At 41.1% G+C, this 20,329-nt stretch overlaps 1 protein-coding gene across 1 annotated transcript; it reads right to left on the minus strand.

Moving 5' to 3' along the window:
• Positions 1 to 132: 132 nt before the first annotated feature.
• On the minus strand, positions 133 to 16,289 carry cry2 (cryptochrome circadian regulator 2). The gene is made up of 12 exons (XM_086108258.1): positions 15,987 to 16,289; positions 14,644 to 14,752; positions 13,085 to 13,227; positions 7,609 to 7,793; positions 7,270 to 7,358; positions 6,867 to 7,007; positions 6,651 to 6,776; positions 5,540 to 5,725; positions 5,300 to 5,451; positions 4,484 to 4,686; positions 2,752 to 2,832; positions 133 to 2,649 (listed from the first exon to the last, which is right to left on the minus strand). The coding sequence occupies exons 1-12, from the start codon at positions 16,142 to 16,144 to the stop codon at positions 2,102 to 2,104; spliced, it is 2,121 nt and encodes a 706-aa protein (XP_085964384.1). The 5' UTR covers positions 16,145 to 16,289; the 3' UTR covers positions 133 to 2,101.
• Positions 16,290 to 20,329: the final 4,040 nt, after the last annotated feature.

Genomic DNA, 20,329 nt, shown 5'->3' on the forward strand with positions numbered 1-20,329 from the left:
ACAATGAATACTGTTGAACATTAATTTTAATTATGGAGCCTGTAGGAAAAGACAACTACAAAAGTGTGCATTTACTGTAAATATGACCCTTTGTGTAATGAAGTCTATTAGTAAAAGAGACAGTGAATGAAGTGAGGTTTAAATATTTTATGTACAAACTCTGATAAATACAATATTTGGAGGAGAACACCTCAGGCTTTTTTCTACATTCATTAAATACAAGCAACATTATCAATTGCCAGAAGAAAAGTATGGCAAATATTAAAACTTGACTGCACTTTAGTATTATGAGACTTCACAAAAAAATCCAAGCCTGGTGCCACAAAGGATATAACAAATGCAAACTACACATTTCCCCCTTTGTCGAAGGACCCTGTAATCTAACACACTTTCTCGATTCTTCGAAGACCATTAAAAAATGATTTCTTTGCAGTGAACGCAAATGTATGAATTCTATTTTCGCATCAACTCTGCTGTGTTCTAACAAAGGTCAGTTGCTCCACAGGGGAAAGCAAATGGTCCATTCATGTTTGTATATGCTTGACACATAAGTAGGTGGGGTGATACTTCGTTGCAGCCGCCAGTATGGTTATAATCGAATGGTCTTTCTCATTTCTCTAAAAACATTTGTCCTGTCTCTTGTCGACTAAGGGTTCATATTTTTCCCATTACAGTGACTATGAACTCAGCGCATTCTGAGTAGGCATACAATCAAGGTGAAGTAGCCACAAGTTGTCCTGCCACAATTCCGATCTCTCAGGCACTCAACATAACAAATGCCGCAAGACCTCTTTGTCAAGGTGCTTGGTTTGTACTCTGGCCCACATTGAAGAGGGGAAACTCATAGTTTGGCCTTGAAAGACATCTTTCCAGTCACGGGACCTTTCTGACACCTAGTATACTGTATAGCTATACAGTACATTATATACATGTGTGCTACCAAAGGTATGTTGTGTATTGCTGTATATTGAAGGACCTACAATGTAATGAGTTCATTCCATTTGACGCCTGCCTCAATATTTCCATTTTCACCAAGTTGCAATGCAGACCACAGAACATCTTAAATCTGCCACCCTGGAAGCTATTCAGTATAAAATAGCTTTACGGCAAATGTCAAAACACACTGCTTTATCCCGTCAGTTAATCAAGAATTGTTTGCCCTCTGGGCTGAAGTGCACAGACGCTTCAGGTGATCCTGTGCTGTCGGATTTCAATGAAGATGTTCATACAAATCGGAGAAAGCAGGCAAGTCTAGATTGTGAAACAAGACTGTCTCGAGTAGCAATTCAATGTGGTGCTGCATGTTTGTTGAGTCCCTCACTTAAGATTCAACAATGTACAATCACCCAATTCATGTTTGAAATATTACACGGCAATTATCATTTACTTTCAAGATGCAACTGCAGTCTCCCATTTTGTTTTCGACCAAATTAACTCAAGTAAAATGCCGTGGGACTGCTTCAACTAGAAGACACTGTAAATACACACTCACCAGACTCTGAATTTGGCACACCTGCAGAATCTAAAGAGATCTACTCCAGGAAGTGTTTCAGTAAAGATGCCTTTTCAAAATGAGGCTTGGTTTATTTTTAAGGTTTATGTTTGACGTTGTGTACAATTGCATCATACCTTGAGGAGCATGAATAAGATTTTGATTGGGAAGTTCTGAACAACTGCAGTTGTTATTAATGTTGTTCATTCATGGAGTAAACACATTGTCAGTGTCAATCAAAACTGACATTTTGCTAGTCAAGAAAATGCAAAAGTCATTGAATCTAATCGGATTTTGCATCGGCACCTGTGGTGAGTGTGTATTTTTCAAAACACCTCATTCTGTCTATTTGTCCAGTTTTCCAGAACAGATGTAAGATGCTATTTACCCTTAACGATACAAAACAGAAGAGAGAAAATGAAATGTGGGTTTGTGGACTATTTGCGCTACTGAGATGTTGGCAAAATGTTGATTTTAAGCAACAACAAACAAAAATACAGAGAAATTAGTATTTGGAGCTGAATCTTCAAAATGCAATAATGCGTTTAATCACTCTGTTTTGACATGTTTCGAAACGCAATGAAGCTTTTAATGTATGGTGTATGACTGTTAATGTCCTGCGTAAGCTTCCTCTTCCATTCTCTCTTCTTCCATCTCAACACTTTCTTCCATCTTTTCATTTCCTTTTCCTGGCTCCGTCTCTTCCTCCTCACCTCTCCTCTCTCCTTCTCTGGCGACTGCATGGGAGCTATGTCGTCCTCGTTGCCTCTGACCACGGCGTACCTTACGGGTAAAGCTTTTTCTTCTTGTTCCGAAAGAAGATGCCTGGGTTTGGGCTGTAGCCGGACTAGGAGAAGGTGGCAATGTGGAACACCCTAAGGAAGGCGTGCACGTCCTAGCTAAGGGGCTCTGGGCCGGTGGGGGCACTAATGAAGAGGGAGACTCTACACCTGCTGAGTGGTCGGCACATGTTGATGTTATGGTTGCGGAGGGGTGCATTTGTGAATCTGAACAGTTGACGGGTGTGTGGGATAAGCATCTCATTTCATCGCTCTCCAGTTCGGGGTTTAAAACAGTGTGGGAAGATGTACAGACTGTGGATGAATCAGGAGGTGCAACACAGCCAGTTGCTTTGTCGTGAACTACGGAGGGAGAGTCTGGGGATGGGAGAAAGAAAACATTGGCATGCGCCGTTTTTATTTATGAAAGCAATTGTGACGTATTTGTGGAAGAATAAGAAATATGTGGTAAGCCCTCACCGGGGCCACTGCTGGTCTGGGACTCATCGGTCATTAGTGGCTCTGCCTCCTCCTGGATCGTTGGTACTGATGCAAGCAGGCCTGAAACACAAACAATGATTAAACCTGATACAATTACAAGACATATCATTTGCTAATTTCTGCCATTTATTTTCATATTGTCTAAAGAAACGTACTACGTACAGTACAAACAGACCTCTCCCAAGCCTTAAGTGATATTGCAGATGACTGTTTGAAAGTACTCTACAAACAGAGCTCAAGTGATTTGAGATAATGGCGCCCCTCTTGGGTAAATATGTATTTTCCATAGTTTTCAACTTTCTGGAACCAAACGTTGACACAACAATCCTGTTTTACAGAATAAAAACATGTTTTTCCAGCAGTGTTTGTTTCTTTGTTTTTCTTGGTTCAGGTAAGAAGCATAACAAGAAAAACTGACTTGCGCCTTTGTGAAATTTAAATTAGACATTACGATCAGGTTTTGACAATATTGTCATCGATACATGAAACTTTAAAAAAAATGCAAATAAGCTATCGCTTTGAAGTACAGTGGAGCATCAGTTCACAAATGCTCCAGTTAAAAATGAGGCTTATAAACAACATTTTTCAAAAAGATGAAATGTCAAAGGAGGAGAGTCGCTGCTAATGTGACATCAAGTGAAAAAGGAGAGAGGAGATTTCATGTTCCTTCCACTAATCATTACGTTGAGAGGTTACCCCACCCCAAAATGCAGACAAACCAACCACTGTTAGAAAATTGCAGTAGTTGATTTATATGCAACCGTAAGCTGCTGGAACCAATGAGTGACGTTGTGCACACTCATTGTGAAACTAGAAATTCAATCTCCCGATTCCCCGTCAGTAGCATGGGTCAACAGTTTATAAATAAACAAATAAATAAATAAAGCACGCCCTATTTGGCATAGAGCACGCAATAACTAAAAATAAATATGTAAATATGTACAACCTCTCAAGGAATACAGTCAAGTGCAAAGAACTGATTCGAATAAAGCAATGCTTCAAATAACATTTTGAAATATGCTCACTGCATATGCTCACTGCGTTTTTACTTTTTCCTCTTGGTACGACCATCCAACGTGGGGATTGAAGTGGATCAGTTGAAAATCACGGGATTGACACTAATTTCCAATCACGTGATCAGATTGGGACATTTCTAATATTGACAATTATACATACTGTACATCAGGCTTCAAACTTATGGAATAGTTACATGTAATAAATATGAATATCAGTGTTACTTGCATACAACTAACATCGACCATTTAGTTAGTCGGGCTCTACTTATTTTTGTACTTTCGGGTCTGATTAAATCCATTTATGGGCCTCATATAGCCCATGGGCCCTAAATTTGACACCACTGAGGTGGCCTGTGCACAAAGGAGTAAAACCTCGGCACCACCTATATACCAGTGTGAAGGAGGAATACAGCTCTCTTTCTCGCACCGCCCTGGGGAATATAGCCATGACTTTGTACACCTTGAGACCACGAACAGTTGGAACAGCAGGTTGCAAAATACAGTATAGGGGCCGACGTCACTGTTTGGTTTTATGTTCCTAAAAATGAATGCTTTACAATCTATTTTTTTTAAAATGCCGAAACACCTGACATTGCCTTCTGGATATCAATTACGGATATCTTAGTGAGACAGAAAATTACTTCTGGGCATGCCATACATGCTTTACACATCAACACAGCACAAGACAGACTTACTGAGTCCTCTGTAATGTGACAGTTGCTGGTAAACTTGTTTCATCCTCTCAATGTTGAGTCTGCTGCTCTCGGCGTGGTTGATCATTGGTTTGGGATAGTCCACTCCCAGCACACAGTTTGCCGCCTTCTGGACTGACTCTGGCGCGTTCCAGGGCTCATAGATGTAGCGATTTGGGTAGTCCTTTAAGATGGGGATGTAACGCCTGCAGGAGAATAAAATGTTTTACCTTAAATATATCTTTTAAAGATTAAGGGTGGCCATGTATTCAATATAGGGGAGGGGGCGGGGGTGCGGGGGGACAAAAAACACAAACAAAACAAAGCCCATGCCGCATGTGCCTTATGAAGGATTTTACTCTCTGTTGTGATGCATCTAACCTTAGAAGCAGTATTATGCACTGCACTCATTGCACTTCAAAGTCTGTAGACTGCTATATAGTACCTGCATTTGACCTGGTGGTTGCTCATCTGCTTATTTCCTGAAATATATTTTATTGTCGTTTTTATAACACAATACTTACTGTGCTGTTTATTTTTAATCACGCACATAAATAACGTATTTTTTCTAAAATCACTACAACTAATAAAAACTTATCAAAGGATTTTTTTTTAATGAATTTGAAAAATTTAAGTCAAAATGAAATAAAAACTCAGCATAATGAAAAATGTGAAAGTCTTAACACTGGACTGAGCACAAAAATAGCAAATATGAGAGTTTTTCAGAGAAAAAGTAGAAGTTCCGAAAGAAATCTGCAAGTAAGTGTCAATGCAAATGCTGTACCGCAAATATGAGATGTTGAACCACAAATTGCCAACCTGATGTAGTCTCCTGTTGGGTTAGTTCTTCTTCCGAAACCAACAGGACAGTAGCAGTGGAAAAACTGTTGAAAGAAGGCACTGCAAGACAGCCACATCCAACTGCCAGCATTTACACTCCAGTCCGCATCCAGCAGCAGCTCCTCAAACACCTGCAGGCACATAAGATTCTAAGAGCTGCCCCATGCATCACATTTATGGTACCTGGTAGACAACCAAGTTTCACTAGGTTTGTCCTACCTTCATGCCGCTCTCCCAGCTGATCCACAGGTCACCCCTAGTGAGAAAACAAGCCACAGCATGCCGAGCCAAGTGGTGGATCCAGCCCTCCTCTCTGAGCTGGGTCATAATGGCGTCAATCCAGGGGTATCCAGTCCGGCCCTCAGCCCATTTGGCTAATGCTTCTGGATTTTGATCCCATGGAATCTGGAGACAGATTTATGACCATGTTTGACCCAACACCATAATACTTCATGCATTTATTTTTTTTATTTGGGGCGTGGGTGGGGGGGAGATAACACGCACACTGTCTATCCAGTCATTGCTGGCTTACTGCTTGTCCTCATTCGGGTTGCAAGTGAGCTGAAGTCTATCCTAGCTCAATTTAGGCAAGTGGCAGAGTACACCCTGGACCAGTCGGCAGCCAGAGTGCCCAAAGAAACGCAAAGAAAGCACAAGGGGAACGTGCAAACTCTCACAGACGGGCCTAAGCAAAGATTCAAACCAAGGAATTCTCAATCATGAGGCAGACGTGCTAACAACTACCAAGTACTTCACTGTGCCAATTTACACATCCACTCAAACGCAGGTGTCAAACTCGAGGCCCAATGGCCAGATTCAGCATGGCACATCATTTTATGTGTCCTGCAAAAGCAAATCATATGCAAACCCATTTTAAAACTAATTATGAGCAATTAATTACCTTCCTTGACTTGTGATTTCCAAACTAGTGATCCATATTTTTTGAGCAGGCATTATATGAATTATACATTTATGGTTTGACAGTTATAAAGGTCCAAGCGAGGGAAAACAACTACAATGTAGCCTGTGACAAAAATTAAGAATAAATCTATTTACATGAGGAATCAAGCAGTTAAATTTATGAAATGCTTGTGGACACCAACTCATATCATAACAGCCAAAATGCTTCCGATCCAGGCAGGAAAATTATTTGCGCTCTTCAAATTTTTTTTTTGGGCACCGGTTCCTCATTTGAATTTGAAGATTATCAAACAATTGTAAAGATGAGACAAAGATATTCTAAGCTAACATAAAATGCATTATTTTAACATCATGGGGGGAAAAAAAACATTCAAAACTAAATGGGGCCTTAAGTTTGATCATTGCCCACCTGAACGCAAATTGGGTTTCCATCCATACGGTCAAAGTTTGGGTTGTTGGTGGCAGCAGTGTAGAAGAATTCCCTCCATAACAGTTGACCAAAAAGGGACAGAGGAGGACTGCAACGCTTCCGGAGCTAATTTCAAACAAGATGAAGTGTTGAGAGATCAATTGTGATGCAGCGGTTCAAAAAGCAGAACAAACTAGCCTGAGTTATATGTGGTACCTTCATATAGAGCTCTCGGAGGTTGTAGTAGAGGACCCGACAGGACAGGCAACCAAAGCGCAAATACGGACTCAGTCCGGTCGGACTGGCATACAGAGAGCACATGTTCCCCCGAGGATGCTCCAGGTTAGCCACCCACACCTACACACCCACAAAGAGAAACACTTAAAATAACTCGACAATTATTCGGATAGGGTTTGAAGAGGGACTCTATTTACTCGAAGAAACTGTGGATGGCAAAAACAGTACAGAACTCAGCTTCCTTTAATTGAACGTTAAAAATGTAGCTGGTTGCGTGAAACTGATTTTTGACTGTGACAATTGGGCAAGGGAGTCAAGGAATCTACCAGCCTGTACTCTGCAAAACAGCAATCGAATGTGTCAATGTGTGCATGGAGATCACCTTTTTGTCCAGATGTTTGCCGAGTCTGTCCATGGCTTCGGATTCTCCTCCACGCCACACTGCTGGAGGCAAACCTTCGGTCCTGAAACCTGGAGACATTGATGATGCCAAAAATGAGTGCAGACAAAGAGCACCACAATACCAGTCGACCAAGCCTGACTCCATTTCCTCCAAGCAACTCCAAAATCTTGGCTCTTATCAATCAGCGACAATGTGCAGAAACGAGAAACACTAACTCGACTTGTGCAACATTAAGGGTCTTTGTGTGTCTGTGTGGCTAATAATCTCGACACAAGAAAAGATCACGTTTCACGACCAAATGTAAAAACATCGGTTTACCCAATTCTTCCAGTGAAGGTATACTGTAGATCTGGTCATGGTTGTCTGTTATTTTAGTGTGGCATTTGTCCATCTGCTTTTGGTTGATGGAAGGCAGAGGTCTCCTGGGCAACTCCAGCCTGCTCACAATGGCCTGAAAGCGTTTAAAGGTCAGTGGAGGGCTGTTGTTGTTCATCTCTATTATCCTGCAAGTAATGGGGAAACGGGGACAGAATGGAACACGTATTAGCACTTAGCAATGTCACCAAAGGTAAAGTATCAACATGGAAACTGCACAGACAGTGAGATTCCCGACCAACAAGGCCGACGGGCAGTCTCGTTAGTACAGAGTGATCATCTAAACCAGGGGTGCCCAAACTTTTTGGAACGAAGATCAACTTTTCGATCAACCAACCTCCCGTGATCGACCCGCTACCGCGCACGCACATACACACGCACGCTATGATGAGCAACAGCCTGACACGGAGGCACTTTTGCAGCCTGCTAACTATCGCAGCGCACATGTCCCATTTTAAAGTGTTTCCCTCGGCCCTCCAGATTCCTATTCTTTGCCCGTGCCCTCGGTGAATTGTACACGAAACAAACTCTGAATGAGAATAAAGATGACGATAAAAGATCACAAGCTGCAATTGCAGACTGCTGAGCGCTAACAACTTCCGGTGACGCAGGTCACGCGCCACCGTAGGTTAAAGATTTCAAAAGCTTCAAAAACATCACCCACACTTGTATTTTATTGCTTAACTGTTTATTTGGCACTGTTTAGTCATTCAATGCCAAATACATGACAATGATGGGTTAAGAAACAGTAAAAGGAAAAAACATGTTGCACTAAGCATTAATACAAAATAAAATTGACCAGATTCATCAATGGAATAATCAATACAAATGATCTATTCTGAAAATAGTCAACCGTGACAGCCCTACCTGGTAGTTACTATATCACACCAAAACAACAGTAAATCCTGTGTCTGTTATTTGCATTTCAACTCAGTGGTTTATTTCCGTCTTGCCACTGGGGCTGATGACAAAGCTGTGTATTTTTACTTTCTATCTTATACAACTTGCGTATAAGTGTCTGCCATTCGTGGATCCAGGGTTGCTGGATTTGCAGCAGACATGTCTTCCTATTGGTCACTTCACCGTGACTGGTCAGAATGAGCACAGTAAGCACGTTGTCAAGCACTCAAGCACCCCCCCACCTCCCAGAACACACAGTACTGTACTGTATACACACACACAAGCATTAAGCTTCCTTCAGTCTCATCTACATGTACTCTATGTTCCAAATTAGGGCTGCCATTAATAATTCTTTCAATAATTCATTAACTAGACCATTATATGACTCGTTTTGATTTCTTTCCCTAAGCAAGCAAGATATTTTTTTTCAAACTGACAGTGCAGAAAATGCACAAACAATAATTTGTTAAGATTTTGTTCCTTGTTTGCTCCGTAACATGTTTGGAAATAGATTGTTTTCCAAAGCAAAAGCAGATGACTCTGTTCAGGTCTTAGAGACTGAAATTCAAAGAATTTGCACAATTTCAAATTAAACGTCTCTCAGTGATTAATCGATTATACCAAATAATTTGTGATCAACGTGATCATTTTTTTTTTGTTGTCAATTGATCAATGCACCTCAATACCAAACCATTATGTAACACTGAGCTGATCTGAGTACAGTAATCCCTCGTTTATCGCGGTTAATGGGGACCAAAACCACCCGCGATAAACGAAAATCCGCGAAGTAGCGTCCAATTAACATAAACAGGTTAAAAAAAAATTTTAAAGTCCGCAAACGGTCCGAGAGAAGCTGCAAAACAACAGCGAGTCACATAGAGCAACATATACAGTACTGTACTCCATGTATATGTTAAAATAAATAAATCAATTTAATTTTTTTTTTTTAAATATGTTTGAAAAAATCCACGATGCACTGAACCCGCGATAAACGAACGGCGAAGTAGCGAGGGATCACTGTACTCTCCTTGAAGCACACCAGGCATGAGGAAAGAAGGTGCACAAGAGCCATTTTGTCACCTTGGACGCAGTCTCATAATCTGTTCCTAACATTTAGAGAGCAGTGTGACCTAACAGGGTCATGCAATTGCATTTGTGATGGGTACTTGAGCCTTCTGGCCCCGCAGAAACTCTGTGCGGGTGCCAATTTACACATAAAAACAGTGCCAGTGGAATTATACCCCGTGTGATCGCTGGAACACCAGGAACACTGACTATGTTTATATGCAGCTGATATTCAAGCCAAGGTGAAAATTCTGGTTTCTGAAACATTGCCAATACGTGTGTGCAGACAGAGTTACCTCTGTATAGGTACATGGTAATTGTGATCGGTTTGAATATTCCCATCAAAACCGCAACACACAGACACCATTCTAACACAAATAGACATTGTTTCCGATACTTACTTTCTACTGTCAATAAAAAAACATTATATTCATGTTTTGAAAGGGTTATCGACTTGAATGTAAACAGAGTCACTGTTAGTGTTTTGGAGTCCAGTTTTGTGACTTGGATTGGACTGGCGGGGAGTGCCGGAGCCTATCCCAGCCGTCGTCGGGCAGTAGGCGGGGGACACCCTGAACTGGTTGCCAGCCAATCGCAGGGCACACAGAGACGAACAACCATGCGCGCTCACACTCACACCTAGGGACAATTTAGTGTGTTCAATAAGCCTGCCATGCATGTTTTTGGAATGTGGGAGGAAACCGGAGTACCCGGAGAAAACCCACGCAGGCCCGGGGAGAACATGCAAACTCCACACAGGGAGGCCGGAGCTGGAATTGAACCCGGTACCTCTGCACTGTGAAGTCGACGTGCTAGTGAGGATTGGACTGGCACTGTTAACTCTTAGCACACATCGTGAATAACTGATCCACCAACTTCTTTCACTCGCGCAAACTGTTCAACCACTCTCCTCTATGCACACTTCACAATATTTAGGTTGGGGCTGCGACTAATAATTATTTTAATAATTGATTAATTTGTCAGTTAATCGATGAATAGCGTCTCCCCAAAAACATGTTTTGGTTTTCATTCCTTTATGCAAACACAGGATCCCCCCCCCCCCCCCCCCCAACTGACAGTGTAGAAAATGCATAAATTATGATTCAGTTACTGATTTGGTCTGTCAGAAAATAGGCAAAAAAAAAGTTTAGCATTGTTTTCCAAAGTAAAATAAAAAAAATCATTTTGTTTTTGATTCAAGACAATGAAGCAGTCTGCATTTATGGAAGACTACAGAAATCAGACAATATTTACTGTTGAAAACCTGAAATTCTGAGCATTTGTACAAACTGAATTAAAAAAAACGAAATGATTAATTGATTACCAAAAATTACAATTTGTTTATTTTTGACAATCGATTCGTTGTCAATTATTTGTTGCACCTCGAATGTGGTCCTTGTTTTTTAGTTACTCAAAAATTGATGACACCCCTGCCCATCTTCTGATCCGCTTATCCTCACAAGGGTCACGGGGCATGTTCAAGCCTTGTTCTGTCGGTGTAGTCATCCCCGCACACAACCGCACGAGACACACAGCTTGAGTTGCTGTCAGTAGTCATCGAAACATGAGTCAGTCATTGACCGACTGAAAAGCTTTGTTGGTACTGACCGGGGAAGTGACGATTACAGTGACCAAAACTCACTTCAGTCGGTTCATTGTCTGTCTGTTTCCCGTCAGTCGTCAGCAAAACGAGCAACTGTCTGTGATGTTGGAATGTCCACCTTTGTCTTTTTTTTTTTTTTACTAAAAACAACTATGCACCTGTTCATTTGGTTAGTAATGTCTCCAGAGCACTCAATTCTCACGTCTTATCCGCAGCCCCAGAGGGCAAGACTGTGACCATACAACTGGAGGATTAGCTTTCGAGACCACATATCAAACCTTTGAAAAGCAAATCTGCCAAAAATCTAGAATATTATGCATCTTCCTCATTGCACTGGAGCCACGTCTACTACCCAAGCTACCAAATGGGCATGATTCACATGGCATCCTGCCCCAACTCTTACTCAACAGCACCAGATTTTGCAAAATGGTAACCCGCATCCTTTAGAACAGCGGTCATCAACCTTTTTTGTGTCACGGACCAGTTGAGCCAAGTGCATGTATGTTGTTTGCGGACCGGTGAGCATTTTTTTCATCGTTTTTAAATTGCCAATTTTAAAGCACTGCTACTGACAACAAAGATAACTATTGAGTAATGAAACATTCCATTAACGTAAGATTTTTTTTCATTCATTTCAAGTTATTCTACTGTACAACAACTGTAAAATAAAATAATAGAGAACTTCTAAAAAATGGGCCAATCAGGAAAAATAATTACACCTCATAATTTAAACATCATAATTCAAAGTTACGATCCTAGATACGGCATGAGCATCATTGCTACTTGCAAATGTGAAAGATCAAAAGATCACGATTGATTGCCGCATTCATCCGGTGACTGTCGGCTAGTTATTCGCGACTAAACTGCTAATGTTCACGTGGGCAGGCTGTGCAAACTCTGCTCACTTTTTCCATGCTTTCCACTTGATCACTTGGGTGCTACTTGTTCAAATGATTCAACAGGTTTCTTGTATTGCCTTGTTTTTGACAACATACAATGCACAACAGCTTCCTCCTCCAGATCGCTAGAGGAGGAACTTCTCTTGTCAAAATAGCCTTACCTTCGGAAGTCATGGCTGCCCATCAGCTGCGCGTATAGCTGTATGTTTGGCCAATGTGTAACTATTACTTTCTGTTTAATGGCTTCTTCTTTCATTTACTGGCAAATTCTGTTTATTTCAGGGCGGCACGGTGATTGACTGGTTAAGCACATCCACCTTACAACTCTGCCCTTCCTATATGGAGTTTGCATGTTCTCCCTCCCACATTCCAAAAATATGCATGGTAGATTACTGGAACACTCGAAGTTGTCTCTAGGTGGTCAAATTGGACAAATTGGTCATTTGTCTATATGTGCACTGCAATTGGCTGGCAAACAATTCAGGGTTTGCCTCGCCTACTGCCCGAAGACAGCTGGGATAGGCTCTATAGCACACCTACGACCCTGGTGTAATAATCAATAATTTAGGAAATGGATGGATGTTAATTTCAACTTGCAAACAGATGCTAGAAGGGGGAACTCCGATTGGTTAGAGTGGCGCACATTTCCGTCACGTCTGATGAAATAAGCTCACAGGTCTGTCTCTGTGCAGCCTGGTCCCAAATGGGCCGAGACTCGGTACTGGTCCACGGACCAGTGGTTGAAGACTCCTGCTTTGGAATACAGTACCGCGAAAGATAGTGTTTCAGTAGCTTTGTCAGCAATATGCATAAAAGAGGGCAAATTAAGTTTTCCTGATTTCTTATGTCATTTCTAACAAGAAGATACCCATTGAACCAATGACTTTGGCCATGACACAAATCCTTTTGTGCTTAACTTTATACTGCGTGAGCATGTAGATGTGTCACAAACCTGTCTAAGTTGTAGAGTGTATGAGAGTTTCTGACGATAGTCTCCACTCCAAACTCTTGGGCCATCTTGATAATGGCGCTGTCCCTCTCCTTCCCATACGGCTCAGGGTCATACTCAAAAGTTAACCTCGTCATTTTCCATTCCTGAAGAGAGACAAGGATTTGTTGTCTTTTTTTTTTATCAACAGTGTTTTTCACATTAAATAAATACTATGAAGAAATCAGATGTAGAAAATGTAGATTTCGCTGTTGACAGATAAAAAGAAAATATACACTACTGATATGAAAGCCTTCATTCAAGCCTCGAAGGTTGGACAAATGAGATAAAATACTCAGTCTAGAAAGGAATATGAGTGCTAACATTTGCAACGTGTCTATTCCTATCAAAAATTGTACATGAACAAGTGGCATCGTGTGAAAAATATCTGATTTATTATAGACTCAATATGAAGGAACATTTGCACATTTCTAGATGGCTAAGTTATCCGATATTAGAAAAAAAATGTCACATGACCTTGTGCGACAAGCAGGAACAGGGTGAAAGTACATCATAACCTTGTGCATGCCACAGTGGAAGTACAATTCTTTTACCATTCTAGCTTGACAAGCAACTCGTACTTAACATGGGATTAAAGAAAAAAAAAAGATCATAGTGCATTCAGTGTTTGGTGTTCTCTGCAGACTAATGACAGTTCCCCAGCTACCAGCCTTCTTTTGTTTTCCAGTCTACTGTTTTGTTTTGCTTCAAAATATCATCACTGATATCATTCTGAAGGGGTAAAAACACACAAAAAATGTTAAGGAAACTCTAATATGATAGATGTTCGGTACAGAACTCAACTGTATTTATAGAGCACTTTCAAACAGCCATCGCTGCATACAAAGTGCTGTACATGCTTACAGAAGGGAGATAAAATAATTTGACTAATAATAATAATTATACATTTTATTTATAAGCGCCTTTCACAACACTCAACGAGAAATATCAACATTTTTCGACGTGTCTCATTAGTAACATCCCCATTCAACCAACTGTTGGAAAGGAAATGCCAAATCAGATTGGGGTGTCGACAAAACATAATAAAACAACTTGAGAGCCTGTTGAAAATTTAAAATAATATGAATGTCCTGGACTCATAATAATTAATTGATTTAGTAGTGGATTAATAATAACAGTGCGCAGGGCACAGAGATTACAGCAATTTTCTAAAATCCTATTTTTTCATTTATTGGTTGTAGCCTGTGTAATCCTACTTGCAAACAAAACAACACTAATAATGCATCATGTTTGAACTGATTTGAAATGTCACATTGTCAGGGGGTTATAAAAGGGCACCAACAGCCTCGTAACGGCCTATTTTCTGTAAATATTTGTATGAAACACACGACAATGCCATAAATCTACAACATTTTAATGAGACCAGTAAGTGAGGCAGCAACTGGGCATACCTTCTTGTGCTGCACGATGAGGTTTGCTTATGCCTCTGGTCAAACTAGTTAATTGCACGCCACATTATAATATCATGGTGAGTACAATGATCACATGAGTAAAGATCAGACCTTAAAAAGTCTTGGAAAAACCTCCGCAGGCTGCCCTCTGACGACAAACAATCTGGCGTTGAGCTTCTTCAGACTGCAGTCCAAGTCCTCTAGTGCCTCCAACAAAAACCTTCAGGGGGAAAAAGTGAGCCATTGGACAGGAATTAAGTTGCATAATAATGCTACTGGACACTTTAAAAAGATGCAATGATTTTCTGCACCAACTGCACAACTGTTATAGTACTGTAGTCTACCAATGATCACTTTATCTCTGCCTGATACTTTGCACATTGTCTCACAGCTGTCATTGGGTGGTACTACCGCACAACGGTACCCTTACATTAGGGAATGCCTTTCTATACTTATTTGTCATGACTTTGTTTATCGCAGTTGCTTGTTATTGATGATACTAGTGTAGTCTGTACTACCGGAGACAAATTCCCTGTGTGTTCTACATACTTGGCCAATAAAGATGATTCTGATTGAAGACAAATGCCCCCAATCTTGAATAGTGAATGAAGGTGTTCTGGAAATGTAACCCGGCCTAATAATACAGTACAGTACTGCACTTCTCAAAAAGGAAATTTGCTTCAGTTCTGCCGCCAGAATCAATGTAATTGTGATTCTGACAACAGTAAAGAAGGGATATTAATTTCTTTCAAACACACACGCGCGCGTTTCTGATTGAAGCATCTCCACCCTGAGAATTACTGCTGTCGATACTTCGTTATGAAAGCAAAATTTACATAACATTTGTATCTACATAATTCCGTTTTTCATCGGCGAATACATTGAAAATATGGTTCTTAATTTCGTTCAGTAAATGTTGTTTCAGCTTGATGAGGAAAGTAATAAATGGCAACTGAACGCGTCACAGGGAATACATTATATAAATCTAACACATGTTTCCACCAAATTTCACCTGACGCAGCATGTTCATTATCGACGTTAATAACGCACTGACCATAAACCCTTCACGTAAAAAGCGGTTCAAGAAAATACCGAATCCGCTTGGAAACAGACTGAGTGCATCTAAACAACGCAAGTGCCAGCGAGACCTGCAACTTAAGACATTGGTGTCACAATTAAAACGATCCAATGGATTCATTTTTTTTCACTACAGTGATAACGTAAGCGCTGAGATTGCGCTCTCTGCGACGCATTGATGAAACGTCGATGAATACAGTATTACAGTAAATACGCACCGTCTCCATCTAAACTAGCATTAGCCACCTGACGTCAGGAGGAGGCCCGAACCTCAACTCCAGACCGTAACGGAATGAAACACACAAATTGCAAGATTATACTTAATATTAAGATATACTTTGTAAATAGCAACTACAGTAAATATGAACGTAGCAAACCTCCATCGGTTGATGCCAACGTTGGCGGCGCCAGCAAACCACGGGTCCAGGATATAAACACAACGCACTGTATTAGCTCCATTCAGGGCCTCTTGCAACGCCGGATTGTCGTGTAAACGAAGACATTTGCGAAACCAGTGCACTGAATTCACCACCATAATTCCTTCTCATTCTATTAAAAGAGCAAAATATAGATGGTTCAGTCAAGAAGTTACCAACAACAACAACAAAAAAAACAAAAGACGATTGGTCTAACACGGTCCCGACGTTTACTATCTGTCAAACTGAACTCGAAGGCGACTCTGTGGCGAGGGCAGCGCAAAGTAGGCGTTGACAGATTTCTCTCGGCTTCACTGGTTGGCTAGCCACATCATCGACAAAGATGTCAACATTTGATTGGTTTGATGAGATACATTGAAAACTAACGTCATGATTAATTTAAAAATGGCGACAAATTCCCGCGAAATATGTGCGCCAAATTTTATCCTACCGATAACGTTTACACATCACACATGTATGCAGCCAGGGATTTATTATTTTTTATATATTTATTTAACTAAGAACAGCGACTTTGCGATCTTCAAAGTACTCAAATTGAAAATCTTAAGAGTGAAAATAATACTTGAATTAGTCGTACAATTCTGACAGTAAATTCGAATCACATTCTTATAAAGTAGCTTTGATCCCGATAAAGTTTAGAAGAGGGGGTTAGGGGGATTTTTTTTTCATACGGTCCATTTGCATTTGATTCTCACAGGCTGTTTCTAGTTAGCTGTTAATTTGTGTATGGACACCTTAAAAGAGGGTCTCAGTGGTGCAAAACAATTGCAGACAGGCTCCTGTGCAGGTCACTTGGTGGGTGCATAGCAGGTAAAGAAAGGTTTTTGTTGGTGCTGTGGTTCTTGTTTTGCTTTTGCTTTTACTTTGACTTGAATTTATAGTGGTGTTATGTCATAATTTTGCAGACCTATCCAGACAATATTCCCTGTCTCCTCCACCAGTGTTATGTAAGTGACTTTGTTGTGAATATGATCAACTATACAGTAGTGGTTGGCATCATGGTAAAATCAAATGTTTTTTAAAAATACCAGCAGGATGTGGCATTTCTGTCTGCTGATTGGAAGCATAATCTGTAATCTTTTACAAACTGGTCAATTCTACACCATATGCACATGTTCACTTTTGTTTTTTTGCGATATAATTTTTATTCCCCCCTCCCAGATTATGGCTCTTGTGCTGCTGTGCCAGTAGCTGACTCGAGTTATTGGTCAAAAGTCTACCATGATTCATCTCAGTTGCCTGTTCCTCGAAGTTCCAGTGATGAGCCTGAAAATCATGAAAGCCAAAATGCACCTAATGGAAATGAGCTTGAGGGTGTTAGTTTGGGGGATGCTCCTTTTTGGGACCCTAGAATCCCTGGTGATGGGGCTGGTTTTCCAGTTTACGGTGACTGGTACGATGGTGTATATCCCGACCCGAATGTGTTTGTGCCACCACATCCAGATGAACAATGGCAAGCTGCTCCAAGTTCTGGTGCCAGAGATCAACTCAACAAGCCATTCTTTAGTAAAGCATCTCATCAAGTGCCAGTCTATTCCTTTGACTCTGAAGCAAGATACAAACGAGGGAGAGTTGTTTGCTCAAACTCGTTACATACCTGGTGAGCCCCGTTATCCCTTTTGGCCAGTCTACTGGCGTTTTGCCAGTAAGCAAGTTATGTCACACTTTGTGCCACGGGACCGCCCTTCTCATAATATAAAAATGATGTGATTCTCTTCCTGCTTTGCACTCGTGACCCACAGCCATTGTCTGTAATTCACTCATGCCCAGAATATTATTAAAAGCTTTGAAGAAACTGTTCATCGATTCCAGTGTTTTCATGTTTTGAAGAACCAACATTCTCCTCGTCCGAAATTCAATGAACACGCGGGGGAAAGGAGGCCGCTTTCCCCCAACACGCTGTCAATCAAAACGAGACCGAGACTAATCTAAAATCGTGCTGCAGGCTCAAAGGTGGTTTAGCATGGTAAAAGGGTAGCAGCTGCCACCCTTACCAATCGCTTCCAGTTGTCAAAGTCCCAGTTTTTGTCTTTTGTAACATGGTGCTGTTGTTATGCCGTGTGGACCCGATGTGGATTATTTTCAGCATTTTTGGCCACGACATTCGTCAAAGAAGAATCTGTGCTTGGTGGTTGCGCCTTCTTGGCAGCACGTGTGTATCAGCACCGATTTTGATTGGGAGGAATGTAGGCGCCATTTGACTGTCGTTGCTGGACACACCCGGGGCGATTGTGTTTTGCACCAGTAATGGGCAGCATTTTCAAAGCCCCACTTTGTTCAGCGCTTCTTGATGCTTTCAAACTGCTTTTAGCAGACGTGTGCACATTTTCAGCATGACTTCTTTGATCCACTGGTGAAAAGGACACTTTGATTCGCTCATTTTTCATCTGTAACTGCTTCAAACAAAGTATATGCAGGAAAAGTGGTTAAGATAGCACGACTACATCTTATAATAATAATAATACATTTTATTTATAAGCGCCTTTCAAGATACCCAAGGACACTTTACAAAAACAATAAAATGCAATACGGGTTGAGCAGCGGCAGCCCAACACGCCAGCGTTCACTCAACCCGGAAGTCAGAAAGAAACCACTGTGTTGTGTTGTATTATTTTTGTCATTTTATGTTAACTGTTCTTTTGATGGCGGCGCGGGCAACTGCAGCGGCTTGTCTTGTCTCTTTGGGAGGGAAGAAATTGAATCTGTGCTGTATGTTGCACATACAGCGCATTTGACAAAAAAGTTGTACTTCACTTCACTGGGCGGGATGGCCCGCGCCTTGCAAAGCAAAATGTTTTGGATAATGGGTACATAAAAACAAAGGTTTTATTTTAGTTTTCTTTAGCACAGCGCTTTTAATTTTACTCATATTTCACTGTCTACATAAAAAAAGCACAAACAAAAACCACCCAAATAGCCACCATACCTCATTTTGATGCCCACCCTGAGTTGGATGCCTGGTCCCACGCCTCTACGCCCCTCCTGCACATCAGGTTATCACATGTGTGATTTTGCAGTATAAAAAAAAATTATATATGTGTATATATATATATATATATATATCGAGCTGTATGGAAGCCAAAGGAACCTGGCTTTCTTGTGAGTTGAGCAAAAAGAGCCCATCTGTTAAGGAAGATTTGGAATTCCCATCACAAGAACACATACTTAATACACTTGGGGAAATTGACACAAAACGGATTTCTGCGAATTTCTCCAGTGTGAGACAAAGGTTTTATCTTATCTTAAACTGTTCTGTAAATTGTAGCAATCAGGGAAGGAGTACATTTTGGGTTGTAGGCATAGCTAGTGAGGTAATCGCACACTGTAGAGGTATTAGCAGGCCAAGTAATTGTTACAAAAAGGGTACATTCAGAAGACTGTTCGGGAACTCAGAGCGTTGCTGGAATGTGCTCTTTGGTTGTCCAAAGCGGCATCTGCGGGTGATGGAGAGGGCTCTCTGTGGTATTGGTACCTTGGCGCAGGCCCTTAATATTACACTCTCCTCAGTCACAAGAACCTCACAGATGTCATTCGAAGCCACCCTGCACCTACTGTCCAGGGGCGGAGCTACATGGTGACCATGATGTGGCCATGGCTACCTCATGTCACTCTCTGACCACTCTCACCTTGGGGAAAACTTTTCATGGGTACCATCATTTTTGTGCAGGCCTGCTTCATGAGTTTTTTTTATTCTTTTAACAACTCAAAAGAGATACATTTCTACATACAACTCTACTTTTGTCATTAAAGTTATTTCTGTGATCATCCATCCATTATCTCAACCACCTTATCCTCACAAGGATCGCGGGTGTGCTGAAGCCTTTCCCAGCTGACTTTGGGCATGAGGCAGGGTACACCATGAAACTGTTGTCAGCCGATCACAGTGGACACAAAGACAAAGAAAGACAAAGAACCATTCAAACTCACAGTCACATCGAGAGACAATTCAAAGTGTTCAATTAACCTACCATGTTTATGGAATGTGGGAGGAAAACAAAGTACAAAACCCACGTAGGCACAGGGAGAACATGCAAGCTCCACACAGGAAGGCCAGAGGCGTAATCGAACCCTGCACCTAACCAGAGGACACTGTGAGGTGGGGCTCATTCACCCTTCAATTTAATCTAGTCGGTGCAGTGCCTACTAGTACACAAACTTTGCTATTTCATCCTATGGTACATAATAATAAAAATGGTTAAGGGTGTGAACATACACTATGTACAGTATACACTGTATATGTTGTATTTCTGTGGCTTTTTGATGCATTTTGAATGGATATAATT

Source organism: Hippocampus guttulatus, chromosome 4 (assembly GCF_054856545.1).
Source record: "Hippocampus guttulatus isolate MCC_2025c chromosome 4, RoL_Hgut_1.0, whole genome shotgun sequence".
Taxonomy (NCBI): domain Eukaryota; kingdom Metazoa; phylum Chordata; class Actinopteri; order Syngnathiformes; family Syngnathidae; genus Hippocampus; species Hippocampus guttulatus.

What these genes read in the sequence shown, in the direction of transcription:
- cry2 (XM_086108258.1), bottom strand. Translation starts at nt 16,144, where the DNA reads ATGGTGGTGAATTCAGTGCACTGGTTTCGCAAATGTCTTCGTTTACAC. An exon ending in GCAAACATCTGGACAAAAAG is followed by an intron (nt 7,008 to 7,269) that starts GTGATCTCCATG and finishes GTGGGTGTGTAG; the next exon opens with GTGTGGGTGGCTAACCTGGA. An exon ending in GTCACATTACAGAGGACTCA is followed by an intron (nt 2,833 to 4,483) that starts GTAAGTCTGTCT and finishes TTTGTGTTTCAG; the next exon opens with GCCTGCTTGCATCAGTACCA.